This window comes from Ammospiza nelsoni, chromosome 4, assembly GCF_027579445.1.
Source record: "Ammospiza nelsoni isolate bAmmNel1 chromosome 4, bAmmNel1.pri, whole genome shotgun sequence".
In the NCBI taxonomy this organism is placed as follows: Eukaryota; Metazoa; Chordata; class Aves; order Passeriformes; family Passerellidae; genus Ammospiza; species Ammospiza nelsoni.
Window position 1 is genome coordinate 41132357 of NC_080636.1, and position 18452 is coordinate 41150808.

The 18452-nt window shown below is 44.0% G+C and overlaps 1 protein-coding gene across 1 annotated transcript in view; it reads left to right on the forward strand.

Moving 5' to 3' along the window:
• The window catches only part of CAMK2D (calcium/calmodulin dependent protein kinase II delta), a 191492-nt gene extending 185617 nt beyond the window's left edge, over positions 1-5875 (forward strand). The window contains exon 30 of the mRNA XM_059469837.1: positions 3257-5875. Within this exon, the coding sequence (XP_059325820.1) occupies positions 3257-3263 (7 nt within the window). The 3' untranslated portion in view covers positions 3264-5875. The remainder of the gene's footprint in view (positions 1-3256) is intronic.
• The last annotated feature ends 12577 nt before the right edge of the window (positions 5876-18452 follow it).

The window sequence follows — 18452 nt, forward strand, 5'->3', positions numbered from 1 at the left end:
CCTGATCTGACAGCTTGAAGATCAGGAAAGTGTTTTAAGCTAGAGAAAGCTTGATAGAAGTCACACAAAACAGGATTAGAAAACCTAGAATGCAATTGCTGGAAAACCTGGGAAAACAAAAAGCAGTAGGATATATGGAGCTGTCAGAACCAGAAAGTTTCAAGTAAAATGCATCACTATTAGGAAAAACTGAAGTTTGACTAATATTTAGAGTGATTTCCAGCCACCTCTACTTTCCCAGGCCTAGGTATGTTCACTGCAAGTTGGGTTTTAGCCAGTTTACACATTTACCTTGTAAATTGAGCCAACTCAGTCCCTCTCACATTCTTATCTCTTTCCCCACAGTCTCTCTGCCTAACTGCTGAGTATTCCTTGTTGGGCAGTTCTGACATCCCCGTGGGACAGTCTCTCATCTCTCCTCCCATCAGCATTTCTCTCTGCTGTTCATCCAGGCCCTGCCACACCCTCAGAGTCAGGCAGTGACCAAGTTCTTTGAACCACATTGTCACCAGGGTTAATGACAGCACACTTGGGGCTGCAGTAACAAAATAAAGAGTCACAGCTTGCTCAGGAGGTTCTGCTCAGGCCATTGGCTTCTCTGCTTCTTCAGCAGCCTCTGCAAATGAGCCCAAACCTCAATGACTGGTGGTTTCCCAAATAGGCAGCCTGCTCCAGGCCTGGCTTTGCTCAGTTGTGAGTCCTCTGTGTAGGATACAATTCCATTTGCGTCAGGTGTCTTAATGTGGAGAGTGGCTGAATTTCCTGGCATGGATGGTAAGGGCTTAGATTTCATCTTTTGAACCATCATGTCTCATATTTTACTCCTTGCAACACTGTTCTCCTATATAAAATAATACTTGATGAAGTAAGAAATAAGGTAGAATGAAGTGTTAAACTTCCATGGTGATGATTTTGTATTATTTTCTTATTTAGGAAAAAAGAAATTTTATTACTTAGTGATAACTTTTTATTTCAAAATATGAAGCCAATGGGAACAGGAGCCAAATGTTTGTTTCTGCATTCCAGCTGCACTGCCAGTGTTTCAACAGATAGTATTCAAAGAGCAGTTACTCTTCCTTGAAATGCAGTTTTAGGTAAATCTTTGAGGTCTTCAAAAGGAGTTTGTCAAGGGATCTGAGCTGGTTGTGTGTAGAACCAGAAAGCCCAAGTGAAGCAGGTTCACCTGGCACACTGCACCCTTGAACAGTCAGTTTTTACGGGACAGTGACATGAAATGGACTAGAGAATCATTTAATCTTTTCCTCTGATTTTTTTTCCCACCTTTGTCTTTTTTGGGAGGTACTATAGGATGTCCTTTGCATCTGCTTGTGCTCCCTAATAAAAATCTGGATTTCTGTGACTGCCAAGGGTGGAAGGAGAAGAAAAATCACCACGGAGTATTTTTTTTGCAGTTGCAGAGTGGTTTCTGTATCGGTGAATCTTTTGAGCCAATGGGGTCAGACAGACGAGATTGCAGGATTGCAAGGGGTGTCCAAGCTTAAGGGGTCACAGAGGAGCCTTAGAGCCAGACTGAGGCTTAAGGAGAGATTCCCCGAGTTAGCAGCATAGCCCTACGTATGTAGCATTGGCAACAATATCACATAAATCCCATAACCAGCTCTCATCTTGAATTCAGGGGAGGCTTTTGGACTTGCTCCTACCACTGTTCCAAAATAGCGTTGGTCTGATGGTTCCAAGCCTTGCTTTCCAGTGTAAAATTCGGTCATCTTCAGGATATCCTTGGTTCTTCTATGCCATGGTTGTTCTCCTGCACTAGTTAGGTGTGCAGACATGAACTGGTTTGTAGGAAGGCTGATCAGATCATTGCCACCTTCTACTTCTGTAGGGTAAACAGCCAGCCCTACCTCAGATGGCTTTGTCTGATAGGATCTCCATTTTCCTATTACTTTATCTCCTTACTTTTTTTGTTGGAGGTTTGCCTTTCCATTAGCTTGGTTTCTTCTGAAATGCTCTGTCCAGTTGTAGTCAGGGCTTTATTTAATTCCCCAATATCTTCTCCTTGCTCTGTTCTTGCATGATTTTTGGATTTTGTCATCTGCAGCGCATCTCAGACAGCCACCTATTTACCCTCAACTCTCATTTCCAGCCAGTGAGTACACAGAAATTTCTACAGAGCTTTGCACTTCCTATTATTCCATGTAATATTTTTGGATTACCCAGCCCTCAAGGTTATTTGGTTCTCCTTGCACAATGCTCCTGTTTTCTTTTATTTTTATAGTGCCTTCCACCTAAGTGTCAGTATGCTATATGAGATCAGTCCTACTGCTTGTGCTCAGCACTAGGGAGTCTGCTCTAGGCTGATGACTCCCCTTTCAGCACAAACATTGCCATTCTTTCTTTATTCCCCATCTTCTAAGTCTGACTGGGAGATTCCCATGTAGCGCCTAGCTAGACCCATCTTCTTCTATAACTCATCCTGAACATTTTTACACTGTCTCATATTTCACCTTTGCTTTTCCCAGTCAGAACAGCAATAACTCCATTCTGGAAAACTAAAGGAACTTAATTAACTTATTGTTCTAGTTCCTTTATTTGAAATTTATACAGTCTACAGCTACTTACTTAATTATTACCAACGCACAATAATGGCAGTTCCATAATAAAAAAGTATTTTACACATCGTGTCTGAAGATGAATTTCAAATCTAATAAAGTTGCAAAAACAGTTATAGCTGTGATCTGCTAGACACAGCATCCCAGATGGTGTTAAACCAGTTGCTGCAAGCACAGTAGCTTCCTTCTTTTCAGGAAGGAGTGTGCATAAGTCTAAGGATAGAACTGAGCTCTTTGGTAGCTATAGGTACAGGGAAAGGTTACCTTGTGGCAGAGAACTTGCTTGAAAAAGGATATGAGCACAAGTATGTGTTTAGTTTATAAACAAATTTTATTCATGGTTTTGCTGTGAGTGAGATGGGGCAAACTTGGGTTTCTGTCTGGTCCATGGTTTCTCTGTGAGTGATAGGAGTGACGGTAGGAAATTGTTCTCTGTATCCATGTTCTTAGGGACCTGTGCTAATGTGTTTCTGCAGAGCTGTCTGCTTGTCCTTGGAGACTGCACCTGCCCAATATGGGCGGTCAAAGGGCTGCTGGGCTAAAAGTGACTCCCTAACCTAACTTCAGCCTCAGTGAGGCTTATGTTCTCTCCCTGATCACTGCTCACACCTTCTTATACTCTGATAAGCACAGTGCCAGAGAGCAGGAATGCAGAGTAAAGAGTTTGTTCTGTGTTTGTGCAGTGCCTAGCGCAGAGGGATCCCAGCACGGCTCCAGCCCCTAGATGCTATGGTAATACAAATTATGCTACAACCTCAGTTAGCTCCATACTTGCTTCCAGCTCCTTTCCCTTCCTTCTCTCTCTGCATTTGGCCCTGGCATATCTTGCATGTGAATGACACGTGATTCTTCCTTGGCACTTGGTCCAATCTTTGTACAAGAGCCTCAGTCCATGGCAGTGCCTGCGATGTCCATGCTGAGGAAGTGAAGTTACAGCCAGAGATTCACGGCTGAATTCTACCCTTCCTTCCTTAAGGAATCCCTTAAGACACTTTGGCTTCCTGCCTCAGCTTTCTTTTTTATTTTCACAGCCTCTCTGGCATCTTGTAAAGATGGAAAATGTCTGTTAAGTGGTTTGATAAATAAAGGAATGCTTTGCCTGAGTGGAGGTTTTTTCCCTTGTTTTTCCCCCAGTATCATGTTTAGTGACCTCGACAAGATGGTTTTTTTTTCAATAGCATTGGCTAACACTTGAGCATGTGTTGTTATCTGGTGATGATGTTACCTCAGTAATGGAAATCTGTTTGTTTTTTTCTCCTTCCTCCTAGCTAAAATATCAGCGGTGCCGCTCTTGCATTTTCTGTACCCAACGCACCTGGTTGATTACCATCTTGGCCATCCCGTTCTCTTCATGCATGTTTCTGAGTGCATGAAGTTGTGAAGGTTCTTCATGTAACACATTTGTGATGCACCACGTTGCTGTATATTCCATCTGTACACTGTTAACATTTCAATGAAGGTGATGTTCCATGCAAATAGAGAATAACAAGGCGTAAAAGACAAAAAAGAGATATTGGATGGACAGCAGTAGACACACAATACATTTGTCACTTGCTCCATTTATGCCAAGACATAAATTTTGACAGACAACTTTAAAATCTAACGTGTTTATTAAAAAAAAAAGGAAAAAAAAAAAAGAAAAAGTATATTTTACCGTCTTTTTTTAAGAACTGGTTTTTGACTTCTCCTTTTCTCCTGAGTCCCAGGATTTTGCTTTGGTTCTGGCAGGAATGGTTAGGATTTCCGCTGGCAGCTCCATTACTGTAAAACAGATTTTTATCCTAGATGGACAAAATCACTGATAAATGGGAAAGTGTTAATATCTTGGCTTTGGACCAGCTGCAGCCTTTTTAGTTTATTAGTCTTTGTAAACTGGAAAAATCTCTTCATTGCTGGCCTGGCCACTCCAGAATTAACTGTCAGTGTTCTGGTGAGTCAGCAACTTCCGTTTTTCTTTTGAGTCCTTTTCGCTTTCTTATTTTGCTTAACTGAATGGTTCTGTTGGATAATTAAGCAAAATTAAAAATTGTAAGGAACTAAGTGATAATTGAGAGACAGTTTTTGAGGATTAAAATGGAAGGAAAGAGAAAGATTTTTATCGCTTTTAGGATGTACTGTAAATTTTTTAAGGAGGCTTTAAAAAATATAATATGTGGGTTAATGTATAGACCAGTTGTGTGGATAATATACTCAAGAAATATTAGGCCTTAAAGCTAAGTATGAAGAGTTTACTTACATTACACTGCTGCTGTTGCTTCTCTGGAAATGAATTACGGAGACATGGGTTTTCCGTGGAACCCTCACACTTTACCACAGGTTTGTGTCCCCCCCTCTTGCCCTCAGTCCACTCGTGGTTTCTCAAGCCCCCCTGGCAGCGCTCCGTGTCGAGGCTGGCGATCCCGACAGGCTTGTCCCGGCTCCAGGCTGAGGGTGGAACGCCGTGCTGGCAGCACAGAATGCAAACTTTGCAACAGGGACTGGTTCTCCTTCCCTCACGTTGCTGTAAAAACACACCCTGGCAAGAATTTCAATTTCTTCCCTTCCACTGTTGCAGGAAAGGCCAGGCTGGGCTGCTCCTGTTCTCCCCGTGGTTCTGTTGGCAGCAGACTCCTGCTCCCCGCAGCGCTGTACAGTGCATGGTGTCTGAGTCAGTGTCCTTTTTAGCCGTCCAAAATTTACAACTCGGCAGGCAGAACTTTTTAAAATGGGAAAGCTTCCTAATTTGTATCATTTCACCTTTCTGTGTTGATTACTAATCAGAAGCAGTTCTTAAACATGTTGATGTTGTTACTAGTGGATGTATGGTAGATGGACTTAAGCTTCTCTGATAATTACTACATGATTTTAAACAATATATATTTAAAGTAAGCATCTACAATAAATGTGTTGAGCCATATTAACCTGCCAATGGGATCTGTGAAAAAAGTAATGGCCTCATTTTTTTCTCATTAATTTCTTTTTCTTCTTTTTTTTTTTTTTTTTTTTTTTTTTTTTTTTTTTTTTTTTTTTGTGAAGCGGCTATAAGTGGCATAACTGTATTTAAAATTAACCAATTAGGTGTAGGGTGTTTTTTTTATACTTCTAACATAGCATGTGGTGTTGATGTATTACTGTAGACCAAGTTTGTCTTCCACACCAAGACGTGAGGAACTTGTGATTTGTTCTCTCCACCACAACTGAATTATACACTTCTGTCATTTTGGAACACTGCAGTTTACCATGGGACACAGTGTACATATTTCTTGCCATAATGGTAAATGATTGATATATTTAAGAATTAATAAATTTGTGATTTCTGCTGACATTGTGCTTGTCTTTTAATTTTCCAATTAATTGTGATCTTTGCAGTGGAAAATATGTAGTGTCTGTTTGAATTAAGACGCCAGAGGCACGGATGCACTTTCTTAGGAGATGAATTTTTGGTTTGAACATACAAGCTTTTGCTGTTGTGGTTTTTCCTTTGGTTGGTTCCTAAGTGCCTTTCCTGGGGCTGATGGCACGCTGCTCAAGCTCTGCTTTGTTGGTGGACTGTGCACATACCTTGTGCTCTTAGGGCCATATTTAGAAATGTTTTAGGTAGTTCCAACACTTCTATTGCTGCCTTGCTGTATTTCATATATATGCTCAGCCTGTAACACAAGACTTTATAAGATAAGTTATTGTATGCTATATAATACCATAAATATATGTAGGAATACAAAAACATACATGTAGAAATATAAAATACACTTATGTCTATAAATAATTAGGATTTAAAATAACGCACCAGTTTAAAAGCTTACATATATGTCTGTAGTGATTTCAGGCTGTCTTAAACCATGCTGAGCACCAACTGAGGACAGTCTTTTATACCAGCAGAAAAAAGAAGGACGAAGGAGAGGAAACAACTTGCAGCTTTCCTGGGTCAGGGAGTGCAGAGCTGGACCGGGGCCAAGGCAGCGTAGCTGGAGCAGCGGCATTGGCGTGGCAGGTAGCCAGAGCCTGTCCTGGGTTGGTCACAATTCCAGTGCTTCTTCTTCTTGGGTGGCATTTTGTAAACAAAAAAGGTAGTCAGGAGAGTGCTCAGGGGATTGGAATTTTTCACTAAACCCCAGAAGGAGCAAAAGCAGTTTAGTCTAATGGGAGGTCTCATATTTTGTCATATCACTTTTACTTACTTTTTTTGCTCATTTTTTTCCAGTGAATGCTATTCCAGAAATCAGTTTTATTTCCATTTTAACCATGCTCCTGCATAAAGCTGTTTGACAGCAGTGGAATTGCTACTGATTTCAGGTATGCAGAGAAGAGAGATCAGTGGATAAAACCAAATGTTCAGCAGGGGGCTGGAAGAACACATTTCTTCCATATCAGGTTGAACATTTGGGAGAGCACCAGGGTTTGGGGGCTGGTTGGGGGTTTTTTAATGGTTGTTCTTTTACAGCACAAATATTTTAATCTGCTGCCTCCTGGTGGGCTTTGTAATACTGTTTTCTATTTAGGAGTGTTCAAGAAGAGGCTGTTTGTTCTGAGCAAAAGGGAGCCCAGTGCTTTCATTTATTCCATTTTTAATATAAGTAACGAACACAATATTTCAGGGCCTGAAAATTACCATTTCCTGGGTCTTGAAAATACCCTGTACATACACCTGAGGTAATCAGATTGATTCTGTTTTCTAAAAATGGCCTCCCAGGACACATTGAAGAAAAGTACCATCTCTTAGGGCTGTATATTAAATCCAGAGTTCATTGTGTCTAGATTAACTTCACTGTTTCTTCAGTGAGTTATTAATCCATAGTAATTTATCATCTCCTTGGGCTATTCTCTCAGAAAACAGAATTGCTTCATGCTTCTCAAGGCTTTCCTTTCTTCTTAAATTTGTGCAGTCATACTTTATACATAACCCATCATAAAAAAACACCATTAGTCAAAAAATTAACTGTAGTAATTGAGGAATTGATCCAAATTGCTTCAGGAGTTTCAACTTCTTCGTTCCTTACAGATTATTGGTAAAAGAGAGGAGTGGGTGGACTGGAGTTCAGTGCTGCGAGGTGCAGCTGCTAAAGCTGGTGTTCTTGCAGGGAGAGCCCTGGGCTGACACCCCTGTACAGAGTACAGGGAGGTTGGCTCCTCACAAAAGGGGACACTTAGTAGTTCTGCAGCCCATCCAGGCCTCACAGGAAGGGAAGGCTTCTCTCTCTTCCCCTCCCTCTCTAGCAGAGATGCCTGTGGCTGAGCAGGACAGGTTGTAGGATCTGCTTCCAAGGCAGCGTGCGTGTGGAAGGAGGCAGGAATTCTGTGTGCTCACATGCTGCAGAACAGCAGTGCCAGGGCTGCCTGTTCTAACATATGCTTGTCCAGACCCAGCCCAGGCCAAAGGCACTGCAAACAGTAAGTTTGGAGAAGAGGAGAACATTTAATCAGAGGGTGGGGCAAGAAAATCAGTGCAAAAAAAAGACAAGCTAATCGAAAACAGGATTTCCAAGGCAAAGAGATAGAAGAGCGCTATTTCTGTGTTACAGAAATGTCACATTCTTTTTTCAAAGCGGTTTCCAGAACCCAGCTGTTGGGCTGGACTGCAGCGATGACCGGCCGGAGACCCTGTGACCTGGCTAGCTGAGAAGGTGGCCAACAGTCCCACTGCAGCAGGGGGTGTCAGCCCCGGTGGCAAGGCCCCAGGGCTGGCAGCTTCAAGCACCCCTCGGCGGTAGAAGCCTTGGGCTGTGCCTGCAGGACAAGGTCTCGGGGTAGAGCTGCTGAATAGGGCGGAGCAGAAAAGAGCCGGACACTCTCTGGGGTCAAACGAGTTTAATGTCCCGGGGGGCGACCAGCAGGGAGTGACCGCGAGAGAAAAAAAAAGTTGGGCATGGGATTATAAAGGGAGGTGGTAACTGGAGGTGGGATTTACAAAAAACCAATCAGGGGAAGTCAGGGGACGTGCTTAACATAATAGACTGTAAGGGAGAACTAATCGATACATTATAAAGGAGGGGCCCCGGGACCTCAGCCAATCACTACTCCCACTGAGAGGAACATTCTGGAAGACTGGGAGTGGTGGGGAGTGATTGACTGGGCCCAGGGAGGAGGGAAAATAATACATATTAGGAGATACAGGGTGGGGAAATTACATGACATGGGGGCAACCATAGCAACTAAATAATAGACAGAAACTAGGGTGGGGAAAACTGGGAGGACAGAACCATCGTAACAAAGGGGGGGAAGAAACAGAACATACCAACACACCACAACACTGGACCATCTTAGGAACTAATTGGGAATTAGGCCCATATGACCTTTTTCATCACAGTGACCTCTGAGTAGTTAACAAAGTTAAATGGCTAAATGTGGCAAGTAGTTGAGACAGGGCTGCTTCCTTAAAATAGCAAGGGCTGAGTGTGCGTAGCCACCCTCTGAAAAGTTGTGTTAAATTGCAGCACAGCATTTATCAGGAATCTGACACACCTTACTGCAGCCAAGGGCCTTGCTCTTACTTCTGCTATCCTCTGAAGTCAGCCTGTAATGGAAAGGTGATGTTTCATGTCAGGGCAGGACTGACAGCAGTGTCTGTCTGTCACCAAGTCCCCTGCTCACTGTCAGGTAATTCCCAGGAGCCAGCAAGCCTGTGCAGGGGAGAGAGGAGTATTAGTTCATTAATTCACAGCCACTGTGTGGGGAGAGAGCCCATGGCAAACAGAATGGCCCTGGGGAAGTAGAGACTGCTCAGCTCTCTTGCCACTCCTTTTCCCACCCTGCTGAGGCATCCAGGGCTGGCTCTCAGAGAGGGCAGCTGCCCAGGGTGGTGACACTCACAGGACCTTGAGTTACACCAAGGGACCCTGCTAGCAATAGCCAGCCTGGGAGCAGGGGTAAGAGTCTGCCTTGGGGAGCCTTACAGCTCATTAGATAAAGGAATTGCTGAACATTGGTACCTAAACACAAGTCAAACCCTTAGTGGAGATGTAGAAGAGAGTGCTTCCAAGCACCCACGTCATGTTAGAGCAAGACATGAACTGAACTAAACATCATTCAGAGCTGTCATTGTGTCCTGCACACCAAGGAGAGGTAAGTACTGAGTCAGAAGCAAGAGTTCAGTTTAAGGTACCTGGGTAGGTTTCTCAGACAAAACAGGCACCTAAACATCTACTCCCTAAATAAAAGTGGTGATTTCTGGGGCTTTTTTCTGAACAAAACTTTTTAGAGAGTAAAGCACAAAAGTGGGGTCATGCCAAAATTTGCCTGCTTTGTTCATTGTAGCAAATAGAGTTATGGAAATCTTCATGGATGAATGAAGTTTCTCAAGTGGATACTTCAATTCCAAGCATTGAAGTATTTATAAAGAATTCCATTTCTTTATAAAGAAAAAATTACAAACACAATGAGTAAGTATGTTTGAAAAGTCTTGTTCATATCCCACTATGTTATCAAAATTCTAAATCATCAAGCCACTGGATCGCCCAACCAAGACAGAAACAATCAGAAGTTGTAAAGGTGCACATTTCTTTTTCCAGTGGTTCAAATCAACCCTCCACCAACACAGGAAGACTTATGGAGTTTACCCTTATGGACATTTGCGCTGTCATATGGGTATTTTTTGATTGAAAATAGGTACTTTTAAGTAATATAATTTAGTAAATGGGAAAGATGATTTAATAAAGTAATTGGAAAATTGGTTGTAAAGGAGATTAGTGACAGATAATATATGTTGTAGGTGAGTAATTGACAGCTTTGTGTTCTTCTCTTGTAGCAGACTCCATGTGAAACCCCCACAGTCCATAAATCACAAAGTAACAGAATGTTTGGGGTTGGAAGGGACTTCTGTGGATCCTGTAGTCCAGCCCTCTGTTAAGAACAGGTTCATCCTGAGCAGGTTTCACAGGGTGATGTCCAGGCATAGTTGAACATCTCCAGAGGAGACTCCACAGACTGTCTGGACAGCTCCTGCCAGTGCTCTTTCCTTCTCAGAGCCCCTTCCCAGCAGGTCGGGCCCTCACTTGCGTGGGTGCATGGAGTTGTTCTTCCTGAGCTGTCAGACCCCACACTTGCTTTAGTTGGGCTTCTCTGAGTTCTTCTCCAGCCTGTCCAGGTCTGGCTGAATGGCAGAACAGCCTGCTGGCCTGTCCTGCCCTTTTGGAAGACTGGGATGACATTGGCTTTCCTCCATTCCTCCTCTTCTCCATGAACTTTCAGACACACCTAATCAAAGATAAATCTAATCATACTGAAAAGTTACTCTAAAAGGATTTTGGATACAGTAGGGCACCTTTACACACAGTAAGAGAGATTGGTAGCGTGGCCAGCCTTTTGTTTGCAGACTTTGTTTCTGATCCTCTGGGTGGCCTTGCGCTGCCTGGAGGATATGGGGTAAATTTGTGCACTTGTGACTGATATGGCAATTCCCATTTCCAGCCTTTGTTGCTATTCTTTGTGCAGGTAATGTTCACATCATCTCTCTAAACCCTGGAGAACCAGTGGTTTCCAGGGTTCTTTGACAATGAACAAAATTACCTTCTCTTAAAGATTTAAACACTCTCCATATAAGTATTTTGAAGAACCTGGGAATATGAACTACTTGCCAGCGTCTGAGAGGGTGTTGGCACATCATTGTGGGGTCTGGTTTTGGAGGCACCATTTCAGTCTCCTGTTGGGATCTAAGCACTTTAAATAGTTACATTCTCTGTGATGGAGCCAGATAAGCACAGCAGCAGTAGGCTGATTTTAGGGCCTGGATTTAGATCCACTGACAGGGATCTGGGAGATGTGAGTAGGAGGTTTTGGTCTTTTGCATTCAGGCCAGGAATCTGAGCATGCGTTCCTTGTGCAAGGTCAGTGCTGTAACTACTGAGTGAATACCTGAGACGGTTCTCGTCCATTTTTTCACTGAAAAATAAGTAGGGAAGAATCTATTTTTTGTTTGGATGCAGTTTTTAAGAAATGGTCAAAATCTGCCTGACAACAGCAGGAAGGATCCCTTTCCCTGTGCATACATCAAGCAAAGGTGCCCCAAAGGTTTAAAAATGTCAAGCACTAATTAACACAAAGCTGAGAGCAAAAAACACTCCAAGTCTCTTTTCTTAAACAAATGGATGTGTTTGAGGATTTCAATATGTGAACAGATAGAAAAACTGAGGCTTAAAAGGTCCTGGGGTTTTACTGATCCCTGCTTCGCAGTGGGTTTCCAATGCTAGGACTGAATTGCACTGGGTGTTCATTCTCTGTAGTTGAATGGGGATCTCAGTATTTGTGTCTCACCACGTTCACACCTTTCTATAAACAGCTTCCCAGTTAAGCCCAGCTTTTCACACATGACAAGGCAGAGCTACTTTGCATCCCACGAGTCTTACACTGCCTGCCAAGAGGATGTAAGGGGAATACTTGGGAGAGTGGAAGAGCCAGAGAATAAGGACTCCAGTTTTCATTAAGAGGTCTCAGCAGCTCACGCTACTCCTCTCTGAGGAGGAGTAGCTGGCACAAAATCCAAACATTTTTATGGCAAGAGGAGACAGCAGGTGGAGGCTTCTCCTCTGTAAGATCCTTTCATTGCTCTGCCAAAACGCCCCTGTGCTGCTGCATGCCCCTCTGTCTGGATGTTTGCGTCTTGCCTTTCATGCTGCTCCTGCCCTACCTTCCTTCTCTTCCCAACCTTCTCATCTTCGTCCCACATGAAACCCCATTTATCTCATTGACAGCAACGTGTGCCACTCCTTGGAATGAATCATTTACTTGTAGGTCTGAAATTCTACTCCCCCATCTTCTTTTTTTTTTTTTCCATTTCTCTTTTGTGTGTCACTCTTTCATGTGAGACCCGTTCCCAGGATGCAGCAGCAGCTGGAACAATAGGCAGTGTTCCTGGGAGCAGCGTTGCTGTGCCCTGGTGTTTGACTGGGAGCCTTTTAAAAGCATTAGCTAATTACTCCTCTCGGTGTCACTGCCTCCCTGCTTTCAGCCTAAGATCCTGGCAGTGTGTCATTTGCCCAAGGCCACAAAGTTATTGGATGGCAGGAGTTTCTAGGTCCAAGGGTGAGTTTCCTTTCCTCAATGACAGTGATTGCAGGCTGCCTGTGAAGGATTTATGGCCAGAATATAAGGAGAGCTCAGGGAGTCTTGAGCTTGCTAGCAGCCCAGCATTAGCCCCAGGGGAGCTCCCTATGAAAAGCCAGGTTCACATCTGTCCTGGCAGCTGGAACTCTGCAGCACTTCTCAAATCTCTAAAAGGCACATCACACTGTTCTGAGGGCAATACTCCAATTGAGGGCAGCAGCCACAGACTGCTGTCCTCACAGAGCAGGAATATCCTGGGAGTACTGAATGTCACACAGTTAATTATATTAGCTAAACCTAGCTTCCTGCATCTGTCAGCACCTCAAAGGTAAGACAGCTGTAAAATATTAGCACTATATTGTCTTTGTACATTCAGAAAAAAGGCAAAGAGGAAAAAAAGTAAAACCACCAGAAATCCTTCCCAGGAAAAGACCCAACCCCAGAGTTACTGGGGTTTCTGTTTTATTTTTGACACTGGTATTGACCTAGAAATGGGGAAAGAACCTGATCTGATGTTTAGATACTAGATGAATCTTTCTGAGCTGGCAGTTAGACAAAGGGAGATTTGAGATGGTGATGAATGATGGAGAAGATGTAACTGCAAGGTATCAGTTTTACAGTTTGAATGTGGTGCTACAGAGCATACACACACAGCCTGGGACTCAACAAAAGGTCCTGTTATTTATTTTTCCAGGGGTGACTTTTTTGAACCTAAGAGCTGACAAAGGGGTAACAGAAGTTTAATAGCCAGCCCAAGATAGTTCCACTACCTGCACTAGGAGATGGTACCAAAATTACTGGGAGCTACTCCAGGTCCATGAGCACAAAAAAATCTGTTTTGTTCTTATAATAATAGAATCCCAGAAAGGTTGTGGTTGGAAGTGACCTAGAAGTTCCAACCCCATACCATGGGTAGGGACACCTTCTACCAGACCAGGCTGCTCAGGGCCCCATCCAGCCTGGCCTTGAACACTTCCAGGGATGGGGCAGCCACAGCTTCTCTGGACAACCTGTTCCCAGGTCATTGCTGTGAGATCCTGTCCTTTGGCCCTGGTTACAAAGAGGTCGTGCTCTGTTCTGAGGGCTGAAAACACTCAGTGTGCTGATACAAGAGAGGTGACCAGTCAGGTAAGTGGTGTCCTCAGCTTGTAATGAACTGTGATGGAAAAGGGGAGTTCAGGATTGGAAAAACTTGTGTCCACCACCCTTCATTAGCATCTGCTTGCAGAGGCCAGTGCTGGGGGTTTATTACCTTCCAGAACAGGGGGGCTGGATAACAGAGTTCAGGTTTATTCTTTTTGGAGTCAGTTCCCTCCACTTACGTTCTTCTTCCAGGAGGCAGAATTTACCTACACACAACATGAAATAAATCTCTTCAGCTTAGGCTTTCCATCACATTTCAGGGAGCAAGTGCTCCTGTGGGAGCTATGGAAGATAGTTAAGGCCTACTTTATTCCTGTTGCTCCTCAAAGCAAATTTCAAGATGCAAATGGGAAGTAAGCTAAACCAGATTTGGATTTACAATGCAGATATTATTAGGGTCTAAGTCCCTTTGAGATGATTGACAGTTTGAGATGTCCACAGCACAGCTTGTACATCTGCAGTGAGGTCATTTGGGCTATGCACAAATGGCTTTGACCAGAACTGCTCATTTTCATAAAATAATGCAGACTTTATGTTACACTGTGGCAAGAGTCTGATCAGGTGTCCCACCATCACACAGAAATAACCCCACAGGAGTCATTCATCATTTCTGTGACAATTTATTGGAGCACCCACTTGTTATTGTCAGCAGTGACAATAATGATGATGATGGAGAATCTGAGCACAACCTAGAAAAATGCATATTTGTATTTATGAGAAACGTTGCTTTTGCTTCACTTCTGCCAGCCAGTTTGTCTCTCCTCAGGAGTCAGCGTAGGTCAGATGAGTGAGGAATGAGATGCCTTTGATTCATAACTCAGGATAACATTTGAGAAGTTTCTGGAATATTTTTACACATGAGTGGCAACTTCTCATGAGAGTTTGGTTTCAGGGAATGAAACAGCAGTTACAGAGAGAGAAAATGGGAATGTGAGGGAGAGAAATATTGTGTATATGTCTTCCATTTCCTCTTTAGACTGTAATTTTCTCCTTCTTTCTCTTTTGCAGTCAAAAAATAAAATGTGAATTTAGTGGCAGGTGAGAGTATAGAGATGTTACAGACACAGCATAGGCTTAGTCATACCCTTCTGCTGCACATATCTTCTTTGAACTGCACTTAACCATGTGAAGGATTTACATCCAGACAAGCAGAGGAAAGCTTCAGAATAACACAGTTTATAGGCATTGGAAATAAAGTAAACCCAGCTTCCATTTGGCAGAAGAAGGCCATTTTCAGACACATGTAATGATACTAGAAGCATTTCTAGTGTAAGTACATTCTTGATGTGAAAGTCTGACCATTTTTCTCACTCACATATCCTAAAAATCCCACCTGGTTGTTTTTCATGGTTGTTTTTCATCTCTATTCCCAATTTAAGGGTCGGGATTTTTCTGTGACTTGGGCAATGCTTCAGGGTGTGCATGGAATACATCATGTACAGGCAAACAGCAACCTGCAGGGGAAAAAATTCTCCTAATGATGGATGTAACAGTTCAGGCAGCATCTGAAATCATAACAAGTAGATAAAATGCTTGCTGTAATCAGTGGAATGGGGAGGTTAAAGAAGCGCTGAGCATGAGTGGTGTGAAGACTTGGCACAAGCTTAGTACATTAAGGGACTTGGACTCTGATGTAGTTCCTGGTATAAATTTGGAGATGTACTTGGTGATTTGTAATGAGAAAAAAATTTCTGTTGAATGTAATTCAAGTCTGATAGCAAAATGATTCTGAAGATGGTTGCAGACATAGGCTAAAGCTTAGAAGTTGTCAGGGATATAGAAGTCCTGTCACTATCAAAGCAGGTCTGAATTCCCATATGCCATTTTACCCGTCTCCTCCCACAGAAGTATTTCCACTTCCTACGGGATGAAGCATTTTGCTGTTTCTGCAACATATTTATTTTTAAGTTTTGTCCCTGCCCAGGGCTCTCTCTTCAGCACTGAAATAATGTCTGTCCAGGAGACCAGCCAGAAACCAACCAGGACCATTCAATATTCCAGTGACTTAATGTCCGGAATCTGCAACAGCTTTTCTGGTACCTTTCTATTGTCAGGCAAGGCCATAAATGCCACCCTATAATAAGTGTAATTCAGCGTCTCTGTTGCAAAGACCTCAGAGAAATGGCAATTTCTTTTTCAACATGTTGGAAGTAAATGCACAAAACCTGCTGTACACTATTCAATCGTGATACTCAGATAATAAAATAAGCAAGCTAGGGAAATTTAGTGCAGAAGAAAAGACCTCTAGGCAACAATGTAATATAATACAGAAAAGATATAACTCAATTGGAAATAGCCAGCTGGCACTAATGGCTCATTCGTTTAGACTCATATTTCTGGGCTGTCTGGCTTTTGGTGAGATGGAAGCAAGGAAAATCACGCCTGCCTGCCAACAGCTATCAATAAAAGCACTATTAAGCAGAGCCCTGCAGCTTAGGGGCCACTCCGAACTACCTCAATAACTGGGAATGGTTTGAGGATAGGTCAAGAGGAAGAGATGGTGAAGAACCCAAGCTTTGTCTTCTCATCAGTTTCCTGTGGTACTGAGGTTTGGATAGTGTGCTGGGGGTGGGAATACACCACACCTCACTACACATGGCCATGACAGAGCGCTCTGCTTTGCACACAGCAGAGGCCTTGTCTGTGGCAAGCCTGAACCAACTAAACTGCCTTTTAGGCCCCTTGCTGGGCCTGACAGCATAGCTTGGAATGACAATGTCAAATCCAGAGCCTTTAGATGTGCTGGAGGAAGGGTGAGAGCTGTGGGAAGCAGTGGGCACTTAGCATCTGGCTGGGAATGGGCTCTAGCACAGGAGTGTGACCCATCTGTCTGGGCATTGCCATTTTGGGATGGAATGCATCCTGCCTACCTTCCTCCCTCCCCTCTGGACCTCCTGGACACAGAAACTGGTTTGACTCCTTGATGAGGAACACAGGCTTGGTTTCAATGTCCTACTCCACCTGCTGTGATCAAGCCCAGGCCCCATTCATACACTTGTATTATCCCTTCTTTCCATTGTTTGCCCTCTGTTTTGTCATCATTCTGCCTCACTTACTTTGCCTCAGTACCCTCCTGAATGAATAATGTGATGACTTTTTCCTGGATGATCCTAGTTGTAGTACATCCATAGCCACACTTGGTACTTCTGATACTGTTACCTCGAGGAAATAATAATAATAATAATAATGATGATGATGATGATGATGATGATGGCAACAGCAGTGACAAGGCTATTATTACGGAGTGCCTAGGAAAGGGTGGCTGACTGGTTTTGCTGGTAGGTATCCATGGCCCAATGGTTATAGCTGTACACAGGGAGCAGCAGGGCCAGAGGAATTAAGTCACTGAATGTCAGAGTGAATGACCCAAAGCTCTTGGAAGGAAGACACAAGAGAGTGAATATGTCCTGTGGCACCAGTTAGAAATGACTGATAAAGAACCATACACGATACATGAATTTTGGGTTAAAAGGACCTTAAGGTTCATCTAATCTAACCCCTCTGCCATGTGTAAGGACACTTCCCACTATCTCAAGTTGCTCCAAGCTTTGTCTAACCTGACCTTGGACACTTCCAGGGATGGGGCAGCCGCAGCTTCTCTGGGCAGCCTGTGCCAGGACCTCCCCACCTTCACAGGGAACAATTTCTTCCTCATATCCAATCTAAATCTGTTCTCTGTCCATTTGAAGCCATTCCCCCTTGTCCTGTCACTCCATGTCCCTGCCAAAAGCCCTTCTCCAGCTTTGTTGTAGCTGCTTAGCTGCAGTGACTTCACATGTATGGCTTTTTTTCATTATTTTTTATTATTCTCCTTTACCTTTCCAAAGAGTAAACCACACCTGGAGCTGAGTTATTATAGAAGGGTCTGGGTTGGTTCTCTAAAGGTGGTTTAGTCCTGGACATTGGACTGTTAGGTAAGGTGCCAGGTGTTCCTCATTTCCCATCAGGAGAGAGCACAGCTCCCTCATTTCTCTGAGGGTGGTTGGAGGAAGGTGGTCACCCGTTCTGTGGGATTTGCTTTGTACTCCTGTGAGAAGAAACTTTGAGGAATTTGCTGTGGAATTTGGGATGCTTGAGCCTTGGTGAGAAGGAGCAGATTTTCCTGTGAGTGCTCTACAAACCGTGAGACTAGGCCTCAGTGGCCTCATTGTACATTGTGTGGGGATATGGTGCAGCAAAGAGCAGTTTGGGGGACTGGGATGGGTGGGTAAAGGCTGCCAGAAGCTGATGAAGCCCCATGAAAGCTTTTTAAAAAGGTCTCGTTCTGCTGATCTTAGCTCCTGGTAGGAAAGCAGGCCTTGGGGGAGGTCTCATGTGTGAGGGGGCTGAGGGGTCCCTCGTGTGTGAGGAGTTTGGGGGCTCTTGTGTGTGAGGGGGGGCTCTCATGACGGTTTGGGGGGCTCTCATGTGTGAGGGGGCTAAGTGGGGGGGGCATTGCACGTGAGGGGTTTGGGGGGGCTCCCATGTGTTAGGGGGCCCTCACCTGTGAGAGGGCTGAGGGGGGTCTTGGGCACGAGGGCTTTGGGGGGCCCTCGCATGTGAGGGCTTTGGGGTGGGCCCTCACCCATAAGGGGGCTGAGGGGGCTCTTGTGTGTGAGGGGTTTGGGGATCCTGTGTGTGTGAGGGGGCTTTGGGGGGGGTGGGCGCATTGCACTTGAGGGGTTTGAGGAGCTCCTGTGTGTGAGGGGGCTTTGGGGGGCTCCCCTGTGCGAGGAGGCTCTT